This window comes from Podarcis melisellensis, assembly GCF_964234715.1.
Source record: "Podarcis melisellensis genome assembly, chromosome: 12".
Lineage (NCBI taxonomy): Eukaryota > Metazoa > Chordata > Lepidosauria > Squamata > Lacertidae > Podarcis > Podarcis melisellensis.
Genome location: NC_138544.1, coordinates 42437247 through 42462257, shown reverse-complemented (window position 1 = coordinate 42462257; position 25011 = coordinate 42437247). Strand labels below are relative to the sequence as shown.

Here is a 25011-nt window from a genome sequence, read left to right as displayed (position 1 = left end):
GGTTAGTTGGCCTAAATTGCTGCTAGAGTGCCTGTTCTGTGCTTTAGAAAGGATTGCTGGTGCACAGAAAGTGGATAACCCTGCTACCAAGTTGTTACCAGGTCCTTACATATTGAACTAGATGCAAGGCAGTTCAGTCCCATTTATTTGAATGGAACTGCTTAAAATCTCCAAATGCATCTTCACAGACTAGAGAGTCTTGCAGACCCTAGTTAGACAAAGTACTTAGATGTTAGCTACGGTAATTTATTACTGTGGAGATAAGTGAAACTGAGGGCCAAACCACAATACCAAATTGATTACTTAATAATGGGGATTGGTGGATCCATTGAAACCTAGATTCTGCCTCACACCAAAGTCAAATCATTTCTCCACCTAGGCCAGTATATTCTATTCTGATTGGTGGCATCTCTCCTGGCTTTTAGGCAGAGAGCCTTTCTCGTCGCCTACCAGTGATACCTGTGATTCCTTTTGAGCTGGAGATACTGGAAACTGAGGCTGGGACCTTCTGAATTCAAAGTGTGCAGTCCGTCACATAACTGCACTCCTTTCCCAAATCTGAATGTGGCACACATGCTTGAAATGGCTTCCCATCCACTTGATCACTGTGAAAACAGGATACTTGACTACGTAGATCTTCTTGCATTTTTATAAGGGCCCTTCTTACATTCTTAGAATTGGCTCAAGCACATGCACAGTTCAGCCTACACCTATGACCTTGCAGCAAAGCTTTTGGAAAAAGTAATGAGCAATAGTGTCATGAATGTGAGCTGAGCTGCAGGAGTCAGGTATGTGCTTGATCCATCCCATGAACCACTTTGTCCTACACTATGTTCTGTATTGATCCTCACAACCCATATTCTCAGAATATCAGGTTTTTAACTGGTTCATTTTAAACAGCTTAAATCCTAGTGTTTCAGCTTCAGCTGGGCTGTGTATCAAGCAGCTGATCAGCTAAATTTAGAAAGCAGCTGGCAGCTTTGTGTGCCTTCTTTCTTTCAGTTAACTTTTCAATAAATATTTCACAAATTGGGGAAAGGACTATCTATGTAAACAATAAGCGCTCATGAGCAATCCCAGGAGGTGCAAGAACCCACAAGTATCACTCTGACCTACGAGAAATACTGTTGCTCTGATCTGAAAGACTGCAGCAAACAGTTGTGCTATATTCTTAGATACACATGTGTAGGAAAACCTTGATTCTCTTCTTCTTTTTTTCAAGGCAGGGCAATTGTAAATCCGTCTTTCTGATCTCTTTTTGAGCCATCGTAACCACATGAAACATCTGCAAAACTGTCTCAGAGTGAACATTTCCTCTTTTTGTTTCCTTGCCTTTGAAAAAGGACAGTGAAGCTAATATGCTGATCAATGGCTACTAGAGCATCCGACGTATAAGAGGAAATACTGTTAGAACAATATTTCACATATGTTAATGTTTACAGTACCATCAGGGTCAGTCTTATTTTCTGTTTGATATATACCAAAGCTGGCATACAGTTTTAGCCAGTGAGGTAATGCCATTTTTAATTTAGAGAGCCTTTAGCTGTCCACTTTAACTAGTGATATCATCTTTGCAGTTGTCTCTTGAGATCTCATGTAAACATAAGTAATGGGCCACAGACAGTTTAGAACTGCATTGTTAAAGGTGGCACTGGTCATTGTAAAGACATTTCCCCCCCCCCCCCTCAGCTCACTTCAGAATTGTCAGATATAGTTTACATTACTGCCATTACAACAACAACAAAAATCCTCCATACATACATTGATATAATTTGGGCCATTTCAGTGTGCATAGCAAATGGGACAAAATGGCCAGAACAAATTAATGCAACAGATTAATGTCAGTTATAGTGGGATAATGAAAAGAAAATGAGATTGTGGGGTGGGAGGGAAGCTAGTGGATGGGTTTTAAAAGCCGACATAATGGAGCAGAAAGAAATAAAAGATTTGCCATACTGGTCCATTTCTAGGTATTAGAAAGGGGCTCATGACTTTCCGGCATCCTTCTGACAGCCTGGTTCCAATCCTTCACTCCTAGGATCAGCCTAGGAGTGCCCATCTTTTCCCTGTTTTGCCTTGATATTTGAGATTAGTTTTTAAAAACGAATTATATTTGTAGATGCAGTGTAGGCTGTAGTGTTGTCTTGCAGGGTTAAAAAAAAAGTTCGAATTTACGTCATTGGATCTGTACACCTAAATAATTACACATCCTAATACTAATAATGTTGATGTAGTACAAGAAAAGTTGGAGTCTTTGAGTTGTGGTTGTAAACTGTCTCTTGTTGTACATGGCCAGAAGCAATCCACTCCCCTTCCACAGTAGTTAGCAAGAACAAAAATTATGGTGGTCATTACGATGTATGGGTTTCTTTGTACAAAAGCAAAACAGGAGATCTGTAGTAATGAGGGAGCAGAAACAATGGCCAGGAAGGGGGACATGAACAGGAAGAGGAAAATTACACGACATCTGTCCAGCTAATTGTTGGTAGAGCTATAATTATTTAATGAAGTATAAACCAGTGGCAGGCAGTCTTTCCTCAGTTCCAAAAATACAAGATTTCTTCGTGTGGGTTTGAGAATTGTAGTTCCCAGAACCAGCTGTGGAAGAGTTACTTGGAAATTCAACTATCCCCCTTCTGAAAGTAAGCATGATCTGGATGTAAACTACTCAGGGCCTTGCTTGTAGGTTTCCTACAGGCATCTGGCTGGCCATTGTGAGAATGTGATGCTGGACTGGATGGGTCATTGGTCTGATCCAACAGGCTCTTCTCTTGCTGTTATGACATGAACATTGCCAGTGTGAACACAAAAACAACAAATACACTTAAAACAAGACTAAAGCGCTAACAAGTGGGCACTAATGGTAAAGACACATTTATCCCCCTGGGAAAGCCTGTTGGCACAAAAAATGCCTTCACTTGTTTCCAGAAAGTGCACATAGCAGGCATCAATTGTATCTCGACAGGAATTCTATTCCACAGAACAGGGGCAGTCACACCAAAAGCCCTGCCCCAAGTTGCTGTGGATTGAGCTTCTATGATCTTTGGAACTTGCCCTCAGACCACAGTGATCAACTCCTGCCCTTCCTCCTGAAGGAACTCAGGACAGAAAATGCATTAATAATAATAATAACAATAACAACAACAACAACAACAACAACAACAACAACAACAACAACAACAATAGAAAGCATTCTAAAGCATTTAAAATGAGATGAAGTTATTTTGAGGATTACTGCAATAGCACATTGGGAAATTTGGGAAATAACAAGTCCATAGCCTTCCTTGGTGTGCAGAACCAGTTATGTGATTCTTTTGGTCCTGGCCATTGACCCATAAATTTTTTAGCTGCTGATTTCACCCTTATACTTAGGTAAACTTCCAATATCAATAAGGGAGGGGGCATAACTCCTTAGTAGAATCTGTGTCTTGCATTGAAAAGGTTTTGGGTTCAGTCCTCAGTATCTGTGGTTGAAAGGTTCTCTGGTGGTGAAGTCCTGCTCTACGGCACTGAAGACCTGCCGGGAGTCAGAGTGAACCACTTTAAGCTAGATAGAGTAATGGCTGAGTTTGTATAAGGCAGATACGCATTTTCAATCAATGCAATATTCATCTCTTATCCTTTCATTTAGAGTTTATTATACAGAAGTGTATTTTAACATGCCCATGCAGATGAAACAGTAGGATATAAATTATCATTATTGTGTTCTGTATGAATATAATCAATCCAGTCACTTAGATTAGACATTTCAAAATAAAACTTAAAGCCGGGTTCTTTTTTGTGTGTGCAACAGATCTAATGTTATACAGATATTTCAAGTGATGTGATGCAAAAAGGATATGTGCTAAGATATACAGTGGAGTAGTAAAGAGCGTTAAATATTTAGAGCTTCATAAATTATTCTCTGGACCTATGTTTAGAGAGCTACATACAGAAATTAAAGTATTATGCAGAAATTAAAGCTGAAAAGGCATTTTAGAATTCAGGCGAGAACTTCGCCATTTGAAAAGAACGCTGTGTATTATGTATTGATAACAATGCCGCTATAGACAAAGGATGCAATTTAATAATACAGAATTGTGCTCATGAGATTTCCTTTTTCTTGTTAATTGGTTACTTTAGCTGACATTGTCTGTAAGCATAATGGGCACCATTCTTCCTAATAGTTCCATGTTGCCAGATGATGTCTACAGACATGATGTAGTCCATTTTAATTATTGCATTTTGCTTACATCTCTCAGAATAACGCAGCTTCCAAACAGGCTAGCATTTTTCTTCATTATGTATGCTGCATGGCTATGGTTCCTAAATTAATTAGCTCTCTTTTCTTTCCTGGAAGTTAAAAGTTTCTTTCTTCAATTTATCTACCAGGTACGATTATGTTGAAGTGATTGATGGAGACAACGCAAATGGCCGAGTATGGGGAAAGTTTTGCGGCAAGATCGCCCCTCCTCCTGTGATATCTACAGGACCATACCTCTTAATCAAGTTTGTCTCTGATTATGAAACTCATGGAGCAGGCTTTTCCATTCGCTATGAAATTTTTAAAAAAGGTGAGCAAAAATAGTTTAAGGTTGTTTTGTCACGCTAATTATTTCAAGCCTAAAATATTAACAGTAGGGATTATTCAAACTGAAAAGGCCTAGTATTCGGGATGGGGGTAATTAAAATAGCAATTTGTAACGGATCAGTGGCAAGAGTGTTGTATTAATGGGAATCCTGGGTTCAAATGTCTACTCACCCATGGAGCTCAGAGAGTAACTGTAGTTAAGTTGCTATCTCTTAGCCTATCTTGATGAAAACATATTTAACATTCATATCTTCTAGAATTCTGTTTTCAGTAGTGTTTTTATGGAAATCATACAAGAAAGTCATGCTGGTTATAAACTTCCTTTATTGGAGGGGTGGGGAACCGGTGACCCTCCAGATACTGTTGCACTATAACTCACATCACCACTGACCGTTGACCATGTTGCCTTTTCTGATGGGTGTTAAAGTCTGAAGACCTCTGGAGGACCACAGGTTGCCCACACATGCTCTGTTCCCTAATCCCTAACAGAAATAATCCTTTTGCTGCTTATGGCAGGACATGCTTAAATCCCTATGTCTTTGTTCACATGTTATATTAAACCATAATTGATGTGGACTGTGGTTTAACACCGAGCAGCTTTGTTGACCATACTGCTCCAGGAGTAAGAAATCATAAGCTTTGGTTTGCTGTTTGATCTAAATCCAGGCTTCATCCAAACAAGCCAAGAACATTGTGCCAGGATTGAACTTGTGCACCAGCAAACTGCTTGTTCACATTAAACTTCAAGGCACTTTTCTCAGACCTCTGCTGTTCTTTAAAAATGACAATTTCCTCTCATTTCCCTCCATCCCTGCTTTATTCAAACTTCTGGTGTTGTTTGAAACCATAACTTTTCCCCTCTCAGTGTCTTCCCTTTCTTACTCCCATGCCATACTCACTGCTGTTGTGCAACCTGCCTTCAGTTTTGCTCTTCAACCCAGCCCTGACTTCATTCAAATCCAGGTTTGTGCTGTGGCACTGTAAATCCTCCAATGGGAGCTGTGTGGCGACATTCTTACATTTTCATTAAATAAAGAGATAAAGTTCATGTACCTAAGGGGAAGTGTTGGCTGAGGAAAAAAATATAATGATGCATCTTAATTTAAATTACATCATATGTTTGAATGTTTAATTAAATGTGTAATTAAAATCCATTCTGCTATTATTGGATTTGTTAAATTTAGTTCCAAGACCTCTCTTTCCAGTATACTGGCAATTAGCTCTTTTGTTCCATTATTGAATAAATTTATAAAAATAATCCACTGGTTTATTTAGTTAATTAGTTTTGCATTTTCACATCCTTCCTACTATTAGGATTCTGTGCTACTGTACTACTCATAGTACTGTAATACTGATAGCATCCAGCAATATTCTCACAGTAATTTGCAATGCTCACTATTTTCTTAAATTTATTTGGTGTCCCCTCATCCACTATTCCTAATAACAAAACTATGGAGTCCAACAGCAATGCTGTTGATATTTTTAAAGCAAACACACACACTTTAATTAGAATTTGTTGACTCCTTTTTTATAATAGTGACTGTTTGCTATGTGATTTATAACCTATATCCTAGGATGGTTGTGAGAATAAAGCAGGGAGAGGGACAACCATGTATGCCACCTTAAGCGCTTTGGAGGAAAGGTGGAACATAAATGAAATAATAAATACAATAAAACATTTCAGTTTTTATTAATGTGGTAAGCTTTGCAGTTGATAAGTTATTCTGTCCACTCAGGATTCCCACAGAAAACAAAGGGAGCAGATAATGAAGAACATCATCAGAGCATTTCTGCTAAAGAAGTGGGTGGTGGGTGGTACTTAACATAGGTTTTCAAGCCTCACACCTAGCATGCTCTGGGTATAAGCTTTCGTGTGCATGCACACTTCTTCAGATACACTGAAACAGAAGTCACCTAATATATAGTGGGAGGGTGGGGTGGGGTTTTTCTCAGAAGGGTAGTAGGAGATGGGTGATTGACTCAAAGGTATGGGAAACCTGTTGACGTCTGTTAACGACTGCAATTAGTCCTACAGGAAAAAGCAAGGGATAGTATGCAGATGAACAAAAATAGCTTTAGCATATGTAATGAGACAAGAATCCAATATGTCTATTCAGACCAGGTCTCGCCATAGTTTTCAGCCTGGTAACTTCTGTTTCAGTGTATCTGAAGAAGTGTGCATGCACATGAAAGCTTATACCCAGAACAAACTTTGTTGTTGTTTAGTTGTTTAGTTGTGTCCAACTCTTCGTGACCCCATGGATCAGAGCATGCCAGGCACTCCTGTCTTCCACAGCCTCCCGCAGTTTGGTCAAACTCAAGTTGGTAACTTCAAGAACACTGTCCAACCATCTCGTCCTCTGTTGTCCCCTTCTCCTTTCACCCTCAATCTTTCCCAAAGAACAAACTTAGTTGGTCTCTAAGGTGCTACTGGACAATTTTTTATTTATTTCAACTGCGTCAGACCAACACAGCTACCTACCTTAACCTAGCATGCTGTGAGTGAATGCTGTACTACTAGAATGCAACCCTGAGGGTAGCAGGAAGGTTTTCCACTATTAGAAGGACTGGCAAATGGTCCCTAGTCTCCCTGCTCTTTGGTCAAATCTTTATTGACTGGCCATTGAGTAGCAGTGAGATCATTTTTTGGCACAGGCTTTGGCTGTACTTGGAAGCAGACTAATGACACATTCAGAAGCTGAGAGAGTCCTCTAACCAAAACTAGATAATTAATGAATAAAGTAAACCCTGAGGGTCTTAACTTTTATAGGAACAAAGGTTTTCCTTCCACAACAAAAGCATTTAGATTCTTAGAGACCGCAATTCCAGTGCCTTGCCAATTAAGCAATGGACTTTTAAGGTTGGTATGCACTGGGAAAACTACCGAAAGAGCCTCTACACAAGCCATTTGCAAAAGTGAGCATTTTCAATGGGGCCCTTTCCCCTTGACATTTCAGTGACAACTCAGCAGTTTCATGCATTTATTTCCTCGTATGATCCTTTAAATCTCCTTCTGAAAGGCATTAGTTACATTAAGGCAACATTATAAATGAGAATTTGCACACACAAAAGTCAGAATATTCAAAGTTATGGGTCCCAAAGTAATTCTAACTCAAGTTTATGCCACAATATATCAAAGTGGAAACGATATTGTCATGTACAGAGATGGAAAAGATTGCACATGTATTTGTGGTCTAAGAGTTACAGTTACCGTGAAACACAGAGTTCACGTTTACTTTTCATCTAAACATTTTAATGCATCCAAATTAATGGTGAATTAATAAATTTACTGAATGCAAAATCTCTCATCTAGTGTTCATCTATTAAATTATTGTATTGGGTATGTTATAAAGTCAGGCTTGACCGTCACTGCCTGTCCAGACACCAGGTGGCTTGAACAGAGAATTCTAGCAGCAGAAGTACCTTATTCTCTGTTCTCTATTACACTGGCAGTGGAAACTATTTGCCTGATCCTTCCTGGTCTGCAGCACCACCCAGATTTTGGCTATGAAGTTGTTCTGTGTGTAATCAGCCCAGCTCTGTTGGCTCCCCATACCACGGGCAGTGAGAGGCAGTTTAGGTGTGTGAGATAGTTTTGCCTTTAGTTTAATTATCCATGGAGGTGGCAGCTGCATAGTGCAGGAGAGGCAGGGAGGAGCTCAGGTCTGACTTTATGCCATAGACCATCCTGCTTTCCATCCCTTCCTGCCTCAACATCATCTCTTCCTATCCTCCAGAAAATAAAAGAAAAAAATCAAAAAGGCTGTTGCATTTCACTTATGAAAGGTATCACACATACTTCCTATTTTGGTTCAGTCCTGTTTTACGGAGGTAGCCTGAGTTTTTACACTAGCTAGAAAAGATGAATACTTACGACACAATTACTTCCTCGCTACATCCTTCCCTGCTCTTCTTCAATTCACCACTCTATACATAGGACATCTCTAGTACTAACAACTATCCTTATCCATCAACGACCCTCTCATATTTGGAGAGCTGCTTTTACAAAAGCGCTGTATGTCCCCAATCTCTCATTTAGGGGAAGGGCTAGATTAGGCCTTTACCTATAATTCAGTTCATTTGTAGTATGACCTCCCAAATTAGAATTTGACCAGAGAGCCTGCAATGATTCATTTTTGCTAGAACGCATCACTTTGCTAGGACCTGGATTTGTCATACCATGCACTTCAGGTGCTGTTTCAGAACTGAGATCACTTTCTTCTCAATTGGCTCCTGAACGTCCGCTCTGCCTGGATGGTAGCCAAAGCAGCAAGAGGTAGCGTGGTTTATATCATTTCAGAAGGAATCCATTTCCTATGGTGTGCCATTATTTATATACATATGCATCTAACAGACTAGTCTTCTCTTGGGAAACTGCATGTATTGGAAGGCTGGATATTTTCTAAATATTCTCTGTGCTTCCTGTCATCATTTCCAAAGAGGATACAATCTCCTTATGTGGACCTATACTGGAGATTTATTAACACAAATTTGTTAAGATTTCAGTGTACGTATACATCTCTTTAAGAGGCCCACTGGTTCCGGCCTCAATTGTAGGCTCCACAGACCTGACCTAATATTGAAAGGATGGATGATGTCATAGTTCCAGCACATGCTTTGTGTACAGAAGTTAACAGTGTTGGTGCTGACATCTCCAATTCCTAGCGTCTCCAGGCAAAGGAATGTCAGGTGGTAGAGCTGAGAAGCCAAGAGAAGAGCCATGGCTCAACTCCAGAGCATCTGTCTTGCCTGTAGAAGTTCAATCCCCAGGTAGAATTGGGAGAGAACCTTGTCTGAAATTCCAGAGAGCCACTGCCAATCTGAGTTAGATGGACCCATGGTCATACTCTGCCTAAGCCAGCTTCCTGTGTTCTTATGTTCTCGTGCGGGTCCTGAGGAGCACATAAACGTTTTGCCTCATTCTCACTGGATACTCTTTTTATTTTCACTTTACGGCATCAAGGTGAAGATAAGGTACATAAGTAAAAAGGTAAATGACCCCTGGGCAGTTAAGTCCAGTCAAAGGCGGCTATGGGGTTGTGGCGATCATTTCGCTTCAGGCTGAGGGAGCCGGCGTTTGTTTGCCGACAGCTTTCTGGGTCATGTGGCCAGCAGAACTAAGCTGCTTCTGCCGCCACGGAACACCGTGGCAGAAGCCAGAGCACACAGAAACGCCGTTTATACTTTCTGAGAAGTGATTTTCTAAAATGGAATTTAAATCAAGCTAATGTGAAAGAGTTGGGAGTAGGATAAAGTTTTGTGAGACTGAGAATTCTCTGGTATAAAAGCAGCAGGATGAGCTATGTGGGCAGTACCCAGTGTTGCTGTATGAGGGTATTTTGTGGAGCACACTAAAGGCTAACACCACGGCTGATGTTATGGGTAAGGTTAGGATGTCAACATTGATATTAGTTGGATTCCAGCAGCACGACCCGTAATCACAGAGTTTATCATGCGTTCACTAACAGCAACACTTTACTGGTGCACCTGTGTCAACACCGCTCAGAATGAGTCAAGTCACCCTTGGTACGAGTACGAATTACCTTTCACATCTAGTTTGTCAAGGAGGCATAGGTCACATCTGGCAGAGTTACTGAGTCACTGCTCTAGGAATCTGAAACCTCTGCTCCATCTACCGAATCCACTCCCCTCCTCTTGCAAAATTTTCTATTTTACCAATAAAAGGCTGTCAGCCTTAAGATTTAAGCTTGAAGGGGCTATAATTATTTCCCTAGGGCTGTCGAGATTTCTGCAGCTTACACTGTCATTGTTCCCACATGACTTTGTCATAATTTTCACACATACACCCCTTTCTTTGGAGCTGGCACAAGTTTTCTTTTTCTTTTTTCCCATTATCACCCTGCTACAAATTGAAAATTGGAGTTCATGCAATAAATGTGAATTACATTTTAATACCAATTATCAATAACAGGAACAAGTTAGCTGGATGATTAATATGGTGATTAAAGTGAGGTGTTTCACCAAAAAGCCACTCTGCTGTTTAGAAAGATAAAATGGTCTAATTTGTTTTCTAGTGAACCAGAATAGCACAAAGTCAGCATATTGTGTTTATATTTGTTTCTTTTGTTCTGCAGGACCAGAATGCTCCAGAAACTTCACATCTATGAGTGGGGTGATCAAATCACCAGGATTCCCTGAGAAATATCCCAATAGCCTTGAATGCACTTATATTGTATTTGCACCAAAGATGTCAGAGATTATATTGGAATTTGAAAGCTTTGAACTGGAACCAGATTCGAATCCTCCAGCAGGAGTGTTCTGCCGCTATGACCGCTTAGAAATCTGGGATGGATTCCCTGAAGGTAAGATACATATCTAAAATGAGCTGCCTGCCGCAGGGTTGTAATCCCATAGCATGCTATAGAAGGCATGTTGACTTCTAACATCTATCACATACCTTGCCACCCAAAACAGCTATCCCATATAGAGTTCCCACACCCTCCATCATATGACATACCTTGTATCTTGATGTCATTATATTGAACATTTCCCTGTTCGCACCAGCAGTAATCAGTGACACGGAACTGAAAAAACGCACAGCATGATGACATTAGAACAGGAGGTCCATTGAACTACACATTATGGAGGGGGAAATGAATTAACACAGAGCCACCATTTCCAGTGACAGCCCTGTGTATACACACACACACACACACATCTCCCTTTGATTTCAGCAAAGCTGCAGTTGGTTCGTTTACGGTAATCTCTTGCTGATGCAAGCTCTAGAGAATTAGTTTGTATGTTGTTAGCACTAATGGAGAGAGGATGTAAGGGTTTTTATGGCATTATCCTGTGGTTTGCTGCAGCTATTACAAGTTCAGTGGAGTTTAACGTTATGGTTTTCTTAGGTTGAGCACTTCCTCTTAGGAAGTCCCTAAGCCAAGGGAGTCGTACATGCAGTGATGTGCAAGCAAACTGCCCTTGATAACTTCTTCAAACTTTTTGTGCTCATGTGGCAATGAACAGCAGAAGAGAAAAATATTTTGGTTGTCCCATTCCCTAACTTCAAATAAAATCCCTGTGCAGAAAAAGTGACAGCAGAAACTGAAAATCGTGAGGCACCCACTACGGGTCTTAGAGTTGTTCTAAGTATTGCCCAGAATGAGGCAGCCAGCTGAGGCAACATGCAAATTATTTGAGCAATGGAGTCAGGCAAAGCCTGGCCAAGGCAACTTGAACCCATGTTCACCATTCACATGCTGTGTCAGATGGTAGTGGTGGTAGCTCGTGAGTAACCAGTCAGGACTCCAACCTGTCTTTTACAGATTTTATTTTGGTGCAAAACTATTTACAGTGCAGAACTACAAGTTCATGTCTGCCTCAATCGCTAGCAGAATCTGGGAGTGGTCATTTCCGGGTCCTCCCCCAGCATAAGAGTTTAGTCACCCCCAGCTTTTTCCTTCCTTCTTTGCGTTTTACACCTCTGCGCAAGGTGGGTGACGGAAGAGGCGTGCTTCCCTCCTGGCCGACTTGGCCAGGAGCGGTGCTGAGACTCCGAGCAGCATTCTCTGGTCCTTTCCCCTCTTCCCCACTGGAGGCCTGGCTTTCCCCACTGCAGGAAGAGGAACTGCTTCTCAAGATTTTCGGAAATTCCCTGTATCCCAACTGCCCCTCTGCCTCCCTTCCCTGTTCCGATGGCAGTCCCCTGACATGCTGGCTGCAGTGCTTCCAGGTCAGAGAGGGACCTCCCTTCCACACTCTCTTCACCATGCCACAGGAGCTAGCGGTTTCACTTAGCACACTGCCTTGACTGGCCACAGCTGCTCTTTTTACTGGAGGAAGCCACTGTCACCCCTGACGGTGGCAGGGACATGGTGACTGCTCTTTTAAGATGTATTGCCGTTCTCATTCCCCTCCCCAAGTTGGAGGGGGAACTTCTGAAGCATGGAGGCTCCTGAAGTCATGAAGTCTTCCTGGTTGCAAAATTCTACCTTGAACTCATGCATGAGACAGAGAAGGTGGTGCTTAGCATACTTGGTTCTGCTGTCTCCAACATGATCCTACACAAATGGGGGATGATTACTCCTGAAGGGGGAGTAATGGAGGAAGCAAAATAATGACTGAAGGTCTTTCTAGTATTTAACCTGTCCATTAGAACAGTCTCGTGGCAGTTCAAGGCAGTATTATAACTGTGCCTTGAAATGTAATAATAGGGTTTTTTTAAAAACAGCAAAAAGCACTCCGGTGGAAATTTCAATTTCAGATTATATGTGGAGAAAAAGACCAATCAGCCAAATTATTTGAAATATTTTCAAAGAGATTAGTGTCAAAGTTATTGCCGCTGAAGTAGTAATTTTCTGGTTCTAGAAAATGAATGAATTGGAATCATTATGAGCAAGTATTATAATCATCCCAATGTATCTTTGGATTAAAACTGTGTTTTGTTTAAACTATAGAAATCAGGATTGTGACATTTAAAACATATATTTCTATAACTACTTACTTAGCTGGCATCTCTCTCCCAGAAGGGGAGTGCTCTGAAAATGTGCATGATTTAGCATGTGTAGGTATATGAAATGTCAGCTTGTAACATTAGTCATTATTTAATATTTTGTATTAAAAGACATGAAGTGGAACACATTCTTCCTGTCAAAATGATTCTGGTGGAGAAAGTGTGTGATGTGCACTGACAACAGGAGATGGTTGCTGAGATTAAAGCAATTGGGCAAGGCATGGCTACTGTATTCCAGTTTTGTCACCAGAACTGTGTCAGGGGTCCTGGAAAATGGCCCATCTCACAGAGAAAGGAGGCAATGTTGACAATTGCTGGAGGACTCAGCCTTACCCTGCAGAGTCAAGCCTCTGCTTTCAGGGCTGACCCAACCATTGGGAAGAGTGAAGCAACTGCCTAAGGGGACAGATTTTGGAGCACAACAGCAGCCCTCACCTGTTCTTTTTGAATTTCCCCCATTCCCCTTTGTAACCGCACAACCTTTTGTGCCCCCCCCCTAATCTAGCCTGCTGTCTCCATTGTGGTGGAGGATGCCATCCCATCACCAGTGTTGAAGATTCAACTGCTGATCCAACCAGCTTCTGTGCATGTATTTTTTGGGGGGTGCTCAGACAGAAAAATATCTTGGGATTGTTGTGGGGGAAGTGGAGCTCAGTCAATAAAATGTCTAAGGATGGCCTTGGGACTGATTTCAATATCAATGGCAGAAACAAAATTATAGGAGAAAACATTCCATCAAATGCACCACAGAAAGGGGAATAGAATCATAGGATCATGATATTTCGTGGCTCTTCTTAATGGATCACATGGCCACTCCCTCAGAACCTAAAGCAGAGGCTTGAGTTTGAAAGGGGGGATATTTGTGGAGTAGCCATCCACCAGGGAGAAAGTCCTGAAAGAGAAGCCCCATTTTAACATCGGAGCAGACACAGGACACTTGGGCTACATGTATCTACATTGCTGGCTCTGCATAACTCTCTCGCTGCTGTGTTCCAACTCCCTGCTCCTGCAAGGAGAAGGATCTTGTATGTGTAGGATCCTGAAGCTTTTTCTGGTTGACCATCTGCCACACTGGCTCTAGCTGAGCCATGTCAAGTAGGGTGCTGGGATCCTGCAATCCTATACACACTTAGCTAGGAGTAAGCTCAGTTAAACTCAGCAGTGGACACATATAAGATTGCTCTGAAAATATTCCCGCTGCTTCAACTTTGAAACAGCATGGATGTTCTCCAAAGCCCTGCTCATAAAGGAGTTCTTTATATTATTCTATGGAGAGAAAGACTCTTTACTCGCATAAGGGCTTCCCTGCCATATGGGGTGCTTTTTTGCTCTTGGAGGGAAATGGACATCCTTTGCTAATGCAGAACTGCATGCTTGCATTGGTGCAATTAGTCCATACAACTTGGAGTTAGAACATGCTGGACTCCCAACTCCCATCAACTTCAGTCAGTATAGCCTTGGTCAGGATAATGGAAGTTGTAACACAGCAACATCTACAGGGCACAGGAGTTCTCCACCCCTGCCATAAGAAAGTCTAAACTCCACTGATAAGTATGTGTCTAATTGCCCATTTAAGTCAGTGGAGCTTTAATCGCATTGCACTCTGCTTTTCACATTCACTAAAGGTGGCTAGCTAACACATTCTCTCAATCAAAATGTTGAAAAATTGCAAACACTCTGTTCTTATGCAGTGTAATTGTTCTTGACATGACTATAATATCTTAGATCAAATTAATAATAATGAACAAATGACATTTTCACTTTACATTTCCATACATGAAAGTTCAGAATCTCATAAACACACAGCTCCAGGACTGATGCTACCAGAATAGGACCAAACATCTCGAAATAAAATAATTTCTAATAGCAGCTTCAAATGGGTCCCAGACACTCTATAGTTCCAGTTTAAACAGCTACAAGTAGATTTGTTGTGCTGGAATCCATTTGACCCTTCGCTCACAAATTACAAGGCAAGGAAAGATTAATAGGAGCCTTCAAGAAAGACTGACACATTCTAGCTAAGCAGGTAGTGATATAATCTCATGAATTATTGGTCAAGATGTTTTCTCCACAGTGAACCATTTAGTGTGGTCGCCTTTTGCACATTATTAAGTAATTTATTGTCATTCACCAGTTTGAAAGCTTGAAATTGGAAAAGAGAGAGAGAGAGAGAGAGAGAGAGAGAGAGAGAGAGAGAGAGAGAGAGAGAGAGAGAGAGATGTTTAAGAATGCTCTGTATTTATACAGGAAGACTAAAAACCTCTATTTTATCCAGTTCAGGTCAGATCAATATTGCATTAACTCAGCAGGCAAAGTCTTACATGTTGTGTAAGAAAATTCAATACCCCTTTATATCATAGTCTGCAAAGCTTTCGGCTGCTGTATTTACACAGCTAGATGACGAGCCCGCAGTCATGATATCTAGTGGCAGTATTCAAACAAATAAAATTTTAAATTACCATGTATGTGTCTTAAAGAAAGTATGAACCCATGAGTCACGCTGAATCTTAAAAGTGTGAATCTGCTTTGAAACAAGTTCCCTTCTGTTTGCTATTTCAAAGGAAGCATCCTTGCAGGAAATGGGGTGGGGGTGAAGAGGGTGGCTCAGAATAAGTACCAGGGTATGGAATTATAGTGGCTTCGTTTCTCCTCCTCATTAAGGCCAATGGCTGCAGTGATCAAAGGGCCTAATGGAAAAGGAGCAAAGTCACAGATGTTTGCCCATTGGACAGAAGGAGGGGAAACAATGAGAGGAAAAGGCCAGATGCTGACTAGTCAGATTCAAGATAAAACATACAAAGCCCCAGAGTCCTTTTCGTGGGAGATTAAAGAAGCAGGAGCCACAAATGAAGAGACTTCCATGGCTCTGTCAAAAGTTGCCAGACACTTGCAGTGCCTTGGGGTGGTGCATGTTAAGCTGCGTCACAGTGCCATACGCCTCCCTAAATTACAAAGCAGCCTCCCTTCCTTGCTTCTCCAAACCTTTCTGTTACGTATGGGCATCGTACGACAAACATCATAGGCCCTAGTAAACTTAATTAAAAAGTAAACAAAACATGCAACATCAGTGCAGAGGCTATCGGTGTAAGTTCTGGACATGTCTTTTATTTTTGGGCCATCACAGACCAGTGTAACAGCAGCAGCAGTCTGCCTCGGTGCCATAGCTCAGTGCTTAGAAACTGCTGTGCACACATGTGGGCATTGCCAAATTTTAAACAGACTATTAAGTCTGTTTGAATCTGCTTATCACTCATGGTTAAACTGTTGGCTCTGTCTTGCTATTCATCTTTTTCCTCATCGCTTCTTCACATACACTAACAGCCAGTAAGTGGGATGCGGGTGCCGCTGAGGTCTAAACCACTGAGCCTCTTGGGCTTGCCGATCTGAAGGTCGGCGGTTCAAATCCCTGCGACAGGGTGAGCTCCCGTTGCTCAGTCCCAGCTCCTGCCAACCTAACAGTTCGAAAGCATGCCAAAAAGTACAAGTAGATAAATAGGTACCACTCCGGCGCGAAGGCAAACAGGGTTTCCATGCGCTGCTCTGGTTTCGGTGTTCTGTTGTGCTGGAAGCGGCTTAGTCATGCTGGCCACATGACCTGGAAAAACTGTCTGTGGACAAATGCTGGCTCCCTCGGTCCGTAAAGCGAGATGAACTCCGCAACCCCAGAGTCATCTGCGACTGGACTTAACTGTCAGGAGTCCTTTACCTTTTTTTTATTAACAGCCACTAAATCTATTGCCTTTTCTATGTCCTAGCAGTTTTCTTATGGGGATCTCACCTTATTGCATGGAGAGTTTCGTAACCATACCTACATACCCTGGAGGAGTTTCTGTCTTGGAGATAAAGAGTTACCATTAGTATGCAACAGAGAGGAATCACATATAGTAGCTTTATGCAAACTGGTGCCCTCCAGATATTTTGGATTGCAGTTCCCATCAGGTCTGGCCAGCACGGTCAAGGATCATGCATGATGGGAGTTGCATCAGTAGAGTACCAGGTTGGGAAACTTGGCATAGAATAATGCTGTCTGTGCACCATACATTTAAAGCACACGAATCCTGGGAACAATCGTTTGTTAAGGGTACTGAGAACTATACATCTTTGAGCAGGAGACTGCAGTTACAAGTATTCTCTGGGGCAAGCCATGTGTTTTGAATATGTGGTGTGTTTAAATGCTGGCCACCCACTGTTTTCAGTGGTATTTGAAACTTGCAGGGAGCCCATGGAATTGAGAGAAAAGGGTAAGCAGAAACACTTTGGCTGAAGGAGGTGAGGCAGAGAGAGAAGGGTGGATGTGAGGGGACTATGAAAAGCACGACTGGAACAGCTTGTACAGAAGCTGTGGTAGGACTTGGGGACTTATGGGGAAAGCTACTGCAGGAGAAGAGGCAATGAGTGCTGATTTTGTTCTTGCAAGCAGAGAAGCAAATGCCTGGGAAGGAACAGAATCTGTGCTTTTTGGCTCTCAGCCATATGGAAATTGTGGTAAGAGGCTCTTAGGCTTAGGAAGCTCAGCCAATCTGGTTATAGATTTTTATTTTTTTTTACTAGCAAAAGATTTGTTGTTCTTAAACTTCCAGAGGTGATTTCACTGGCATATATCTTTGGTGAATGCCTCTGAGGGATATTACCATAATGGAAAGGAAATATTTCATACTCAAAGTGAATTACTTTCTTGGTGGCACAGGCCACAATATGAGCAGAGGGGAAATGCTTCAAGCTGGAAGCTGTTGAAAGCACAAATAGGAATGGACAGTGCAAGGGAAGGAGGGAGCCATTGATTACTGGGCAATTGTAATCACTTAGGCATTTCTCTGAATTTACTGAACAATCCATGACAGCTTGCCCTGTGAACATACTAATGAATGAGCATAGATGCTCACGTATACCATATCCTGCAGAGGCACAGCCAGCAATTCACTGTTGTAAACACAAGCAGAATAACAGAAGGGCAACCTCTTGAAACCAGAATGTATGCAACATACCAGTGTGATAAACTGGCATCATGATGTCACGTAGACACGCCAAAGCAAACAAGGAGGTTGCATACCATATAAAAATATCACATCATTATATATAAGCACTGATTAGTGACATGGGAAATGACAGTTTGCAACGTTTTCATTTGCCGTGTCACTAATTAGTGTTTATATTGAAGCTGTGGTGCTACTTTACCATATGCATGCAACCATAATGTTCTGATGTTGCTTTACTGCAAGGTTATGTTCAATGCATTCTTGTCATCCAATTTAAGAGGTTACCCTTCTGTTCAATCTGTGTTTATGTCCTGTGTACACCTGAGTTTCTGTTTGTTTCAGTGCAATTCACCTTTCCTTCCCATTGCCTTGTTCACTGAGTCTTGACTGTGTTCTCATTTCTCATGTACGGATGGTGAGCTTTATTTCACGGAACTAGTAGTGCAGGCTGGACCAGCTGGACCCCTTTGTTTTGTTGGCAAAGGTTCCTTTGTGCTTGTAACTGTGTGCCTCGTTACTAACAATCGCAATCATAAAAATATTTCCCCTGTAAATGTATGTTGCCATTTTCCACTGGATTTTTGTACTGGAGTATAGAATGCTGTCTTATACTGAATCAGGCCATTGATCCCTCTAGCTCAGTAATGTCTATGTTGATTAGAAGCAGCTCTCCAGGGTTTCTGACCGGGTTCTCTCCCAGTCCTACCTGGAGATGCTGGGGATTGAACTTGGGACCTTCTGCATGCAAAGCAGATGCTCCACCACTGAGCTATGTCCCTTCCCCCATACTGTGGGTTGGTGCCTTCTGTTTTAACCTTTAAATGCCTGCTGAAATCATTTCCAGATCCCCAAACTTATGCAGTCAATTAAGAGAATTTCCATAACAGCTGACGGTCACAAATTTTTATGTGGCTTTTATTTTACATAGGTATTCTTGTGCACCATTCTGATACATATTGCGGTCTGTTAATATTTTTTATAAATAAGTAAATACTGTAGGGCCCCAAGCTGTTATTTGTCACTGCTCAATGTCCCACTCTTGCATCGTGGTGTTCCTCTTCTGTCATTCGATGTATTGGTTTTTATGCTTCTGTGCTTTTATGTTTGTACATATTTTATGGGCTAATAGCCGTAAATAAATATAAGATGAGAAATACTGTAGGAGCGAGGGTTTGTTGGTAGCATGGAACTATAATTTGTTTTGGTTAATAGCTGGTGTATCATTGTGGATATATTCTGCAGCATGTTCTTGACACAGTAACAGTGCATTAGTGATGGGCTGATATGGCTTTATTAGTTGTTTTGAGGTGCTTCCAAACATTTGTGGTATAAAATGTTACAGGGTTTCAGCAGGAACCTGCAGGGCATGCACTGATGGGAAATGAATCAGTATAACACACACACACCCAAAAAAATGTTTGCATACCTTGCAACTGTCCCATTTTAAGTTGGGAATCCAAGATTTACAGAAGCTGCCCCAGTACTGTCTTCTCAAAGTACACTAGTGGTGGCTGCAGTGTCCGAGGAGGAGGCTGAAGGTACAAGGGAGGGAGGGAGCTGAGAGGGGGCAGGGGCAAGGCCAAAGTAAGATGGGGGGGCAGCCTCCATCAAGGTCATGTCCCAGTTTGCCTCATTCCGGTGTTGGGTGGTATGTGTCTTCAGGCACAAACAGTTTTGAATGCAGAATCACATATGATTGCTCCAAAAGCATCACGAGCAGAAATCATCATGAATGCACAATAACAGCATCTGGAGGGGGGCAAGCGTTTCCTATTTTCTGTGAGGCCTCTCTTCGGGTGTGCATAAAATGCCATCTTCTATTGTTGTGGAGACTTCACCGTTGTGCTCTTGTTTACTTTCAGTTGGTCCTCACATAGGCCGATACTGTGGGCAAAACACACCAGGCCGTGTCCGCTCTTCAACCGGCATTCTTTCCATGGTTTTCTACACCGACAGCGCAATAGCAAAAGAAGGATTCTCTGCAAACTACACTGTCCTGCAGAACAGTGTGTCGGAAGGTCAGTGTTTATCCATCCTACAGAGCTGTGTGCTGAATACTGTCTGTCCTGTCTCCTCACCTGCTGGGTGCTGCATGAAATATTTAAAGAAGCCTTAGATAAATAAGAGTCCTTTGTGCATCTGTTTTTCAAGCAACCACCCAAGGGCAGGAGAAGACATTTCCGCTCAAATTTATTTGTCTAAAAAGTCACGACGTTGTGGAGACATTCTCCCTTCCCTGTAGAAATGTAGAGTAGATCTAAACAATAACATCCAGACCAAGAAGTCTAGAAGTATGTCCACAGCTGGAAAGCATGCAATTTTTAAATTCTGCTCCTTATTACGTTATCTGAGTATCAGGAAAATCCTGGTTCAATGGTTGGGAGATGCAGGGTGCTACTTGGATGACTACAATGTTGTGTGGATGGCGTTCATCCACTTTAAACTACCGCATGTATACAGCCACAATATAAAATACCAAGTTACTGTACACAATGTTTCGTCTAAGCGGATAGCAGTCTGTGTTTGGCACCTCATTTCTGCAAAGGCAAGAACAGAGGTCTGAGGGTCAAAATCCATTGAAGGAAATGTTGATGTGACAGGGGGAGCTGCTCCAGCATCTGACAATCTGTCGACTATCCAGGGATGGTGAATTCCCACCCAGAGCTAGAGTGATGTAGTGATTAGTGAGTTGGGCTAGGACTTGGGAAACCAGAGTTCAAATCCTTGACTCAGCCATGAAGCTCATTTGGGCTGGCCACTGTCTCTCAGACTAAGCTATTTTGCAGAGTTATTGTAAAGATCAGCTGGAGAGAGGATAGAACCACTGATGCCACATGGAGCTCCTTGGAGGAAAAGTGGGATATAAATGCAATTATAAATAACAAATGTAGTAGTAAACTATGCAGGAACTCTTGACTCTTGCCCAGCAGATCCAAGCTTTTAATACCTCATCTACAGAGCATCTTGTATTGTCTTTGATCAAAACAATAGCCGACATCTGTACAAAATTCAACATTTCAAATGGAGATTCTGCAGCATAGCAAAGTCTGACTTGCCTCTTAATAATGTCTCTTGAAAGCCAGTTGTAATTTTTCTGTTTGACTTCACAGAATTGTTTCCCTCAGGGAAAATGCTGATCGACTAGATCTCATTTTTGGTCATGGGTGTGTTTTTAAACCTTCAAATAGAATTAAAATTGTAGGGGATACAAGGCTAATCATACCCCTGTCACATCACGGCCGCTTTCTGATTTTTTAAACATTTTATTCCACATCTCTTGTTAACATTTAATGCATTTTTTTGGTCTGAATTTAATGCTCATCATACAGACAGGCCTGTTTTATATCCCACGTAAAGGGAGCATGTGAAGACTAGAGCAACAGCTTTTAAAGCTGAAGTTTACTGTATAAGTAAAATATGGAGGCAGCATGGTAGACTTTTGACAAGGAGGTCTGGTTCAAATCCATGCTTAAGCCACAAGCTTACTGGGTGCCCTTGGGCCAATCACCATATCTAACACTAATATGCCTCATTTGGTTGTTGTGAGGATTAAATGGGGAGCAGCATGTGTTCACCACCTTGAGTTTTTTGAAAGAAAGGTGGAGTAATTTAGTCCATTATCCTCTCTCTCAGAATACTCACCCCTTTTTTCTTGCAATGGAAATTGCACATGCTGGGCTACCATGGTTATATACCTTGGTTATTTCAAAACTTGCCAACATTTCAGAAATTTTGTAATATTAGAGTGATTTATGACATAAGTCTGACATAAAGAACATGAAGAGATTCCAGCAAAGGCCCCCCAAGGCTTTGTATTCATGTATTATTTCTGATCTTTATAGCCCTATATTTCTACAAACACACAACCAAGGAGGCTAGACACATAGAGTCAAGATGAGTAGTTCTTGCATTGGTTTGTGCCTTCCACTGTGTTTGGGTGCTTTCAAAAACTTGACCACAATTGTCAGCAGTAGAAGAACTGCTATGGCCTCATTTGATAAAGTCACACATCACAGTACTTGGGCATCCCCTTCAAAGCAGGAAAGGGTGACATACTGAGATGTTAATTTCAGTGTTACTTTGCCATTGTCTTCATTGGGCTATGGATTGCAGCCACTGCTTCTTGTCATAGCTATTTTGGATTTTGTGAACCTTATGTGCTACTGACAGCATTGTTATTTTCAGATTTCCAGTGTGCTGAACCTCTTGGTATGGAATCTGGTGAAATACATTCTGACCAAATCAGTGCCTCTTCCCAGTATAGCACCAACTGGTCTTCTGAAAGGTCTAGATTAAATTACCCTGAAAATGGGTGGACACCTGGAGAAGATTCCAACAGAGAATGGATACAGGTATGAAAGACAACCAACCCACATCTGTAAAAATTGCAACTCTTGTGGGGTGTTTCAAAGAAAGCAGGAGAGGCAAAGTCATTTTAAAGGTAAATGCACCAGTGTATAGAGTGAAAAAAAAATCCTGCATAACACAGAGTCCTAGGCATGAATATTTCAACTCCCCCGTTAGATGTTTATTACAAATAGTCTAGGTATGAGGTGGAGGGAGAGAAAGGAAAGGTCAAGAAGATGCATTCTTTCACTTCCTGCATGGTTTTTCCCCTCTTCATTTTTTTGGGCACAAATAACAAAGGTTTTGGTTTAGTCGGAAAAGTCAATATTAGTTTAACAAGCACTTAAAGTGAAATGGACTGCTGAGCAGCCTGTGGTAGTTTCACAAGAACAGTACTCAATAGCTATTTGGTGCCATGAGGAGTTGAGTGAGAATTTCACCTTGGAAGGTCTGTGTCTTTCACAAAATTTAAAGTAAAAATGAGATAAGCCTATTAAATTTCTGTACATCAGAACATTAGACCCATAGGTAGACCACTAATACAGTGTGGAACCAGGGAGTGGTATTCAACTTTTACTGCAGAGTAGACCCATTGAAACTAATGAACATGACTAAGTTAGGACTATTAATTTCAGTGGCTCTACCCTGAGTAAAAAAGGGACGCAGGTGGTGCTGTGGGTTAAACCACAGACCCTAGGACTTGCCAATCAGAAGGTTGGCGGTTCGAATCCCCGCAACGGGGTGAGCTCCTGTTGCTCGGTCCCTGCTCCTGCCAATCTAGCAGTTCGAAAGCATGTCAAAGTGCAAGTAGATAAATAGGTACCGCTTTGGGGGGAAGGTAAATGGTGTTTCTGTGCACTGCTCTGGTTAGCCAGAAGCGGCTTAGTCATGCTGGCCACATGACCCGGAAGCTGTATGCTGGCTCCCTCAGCCAATAAAGCAAGATGAGCACCGCAACCCCAGAGTTGGCCACGACTGGACCTAATGGTCATGGGTCCCTTTACCTTTACCTTGAGTAAAACTAAGTTGAATACCACCCAGAGAGTATAAGGCAAAAATTGCAATTGCCTTTGTTAAGTGTAAAAAAGTTCTGAAATTAAGGAGTATGAAATCCTGAACACAGAATAGAAAATTTAAGGGCCAAGGTGCAATAAATAAAATTAAGGCTATTTAAGTCTGCCTGTTGTTCAGTGATATTCCCCATTCCATTTGGCAGCATGGTTCAGAAAACCAATTTATCTAATGGTTACACGTACATTGTGGTAAGCAATTGTCAGTATTCACCCACTGAACCATATGTCATATGTACCTTTTGTAGAAAAATTAAAACATTTTTCTACTCATGTGCAGAGAATTCTGATTAAGATGCTGAGATGAAAGCCACATTTTGGCCCCAGTTCGGGACCATGTGTCAGGGTGTGAATTTCCTTAACTCTTTCCCCCATTCCTCTCCACCAAGGAGCAGGTTCTTTGTACCATTGTACAAAGCTGTATCTGAATATACTTATGACCCATCCTGGTTTTGAGAGTCGGTTTCTGATGCGGTGCCATACAGCTGCTGTTAAAAAATGAATGCAGAAATATTCATTCATATATTTTTGTCCCCCCCCCCCACACACACAGAATGGGAATTGGTGTTCTTATTTCTGCAGAGGGGGATAGAGGAGATATTTAGAAGATTTGGTGCCTCCTCTTCCTCTTCACCACCTTACCTCACTCCTACACCTTTGAAATAATTCGTTTTATGCTTGATCCATTTTGTTCAAGGGAGCAGTAAGCACTTCTCTACCTAAGTAATTTTCTAGCACTGTTGTATAACCAGACCTACCATTTCACTATCATTTATGGCCACATTAAAGTTATTTGTTAGAGAATTCAACCCAATGAATGCTGCTGGGTTGTTCAATTGTTATTTTTTGTTTTACAAAAGGGAGTTTGTTAAGAATTCAAAGACCCAGTTATCATAAATATCAGAACATTCCCCCCCCCTCTACTATTTAATTAGAATCTCCACTTTCCTCTTTAATTGTGGTCTAAATGCAGTTGATGACAGCAGGAGCCAGGAGAGAAATGTTCACATTTGTTAGATTAATAATGCAGTATTGAAAGCTTCCAGTAGTTTAAATAACTGGGGCATTCTTTGGGCTTTTATTGTTTTCCATAGGAAATATCGAGCTGACATATAAGAATAATGCATCATTAACCATCAATAAGAGCGTTCGCATCAGTGTTTCCTCTGAGGTTTGCTGTCTGCAAGAAAGCTTAAAAACATGTTGAGTGGTAATCAGCCAGGGGAAGAAAGTCAGGGGAAATCTTTCATTCCTGATCCTTTGGTACACAATGGGACTCTTAGGTGTCCAGCTTATGAGGCCTCAGCACATCCTGAGCTGCTGAAAACCAGTTAATTGTAAATGATAAACTTAATCACACTTCACCGTAGCAAACAGAAATCAGTTGATTCTAACTCCCAAGGAATAAGTAGCAGGGAAATTAAGCAAACCTTGACTATAAATCAAACGACGTTGGCATTAATTGCTGTCACTTATCTTCACAGAAGTGTAGCAAACATAAAAATTGCATTCCATATTTTTATTCCCACTTCTTTTTAAAAGAAAACCCGCTTCCATATTCCCCGCTCCACAATT

At 41.5% G+C, this 25011-nt stretch overlaps 1 protein-coding gene across 3 annotated transcripts in view; it reads left to right on the top strand.

Moving 5' to 3' along the window:
- The window catches only part of NRP1 (neuropilin 1), a 123966-nt gene that overhangs the window by 46614 nt on the left and 52341 nt on the right, over positions 1-25011 (top strand). For all 3 annotated transcript variants that reach the window (XM_081931596.1, XM_081931595.1, XM_081931594.1), the window contains exons 3-6: positions 4372-4553; positions 10666-10893; positions 19882-20037; positions 22205-22371. In XM_081931596.1, the coding sequence (XP_081787722.1) occupies positions 4372-4553; positions 10666-10893; positions 19882-20037; positions 22205-22371 (733 nt within the window). The remainder of the gene's footprint in view (positions 1-4371; positions 4554-10665; positions 10894-19881; positions 20038-22204; positions 22372-25011) is intronic.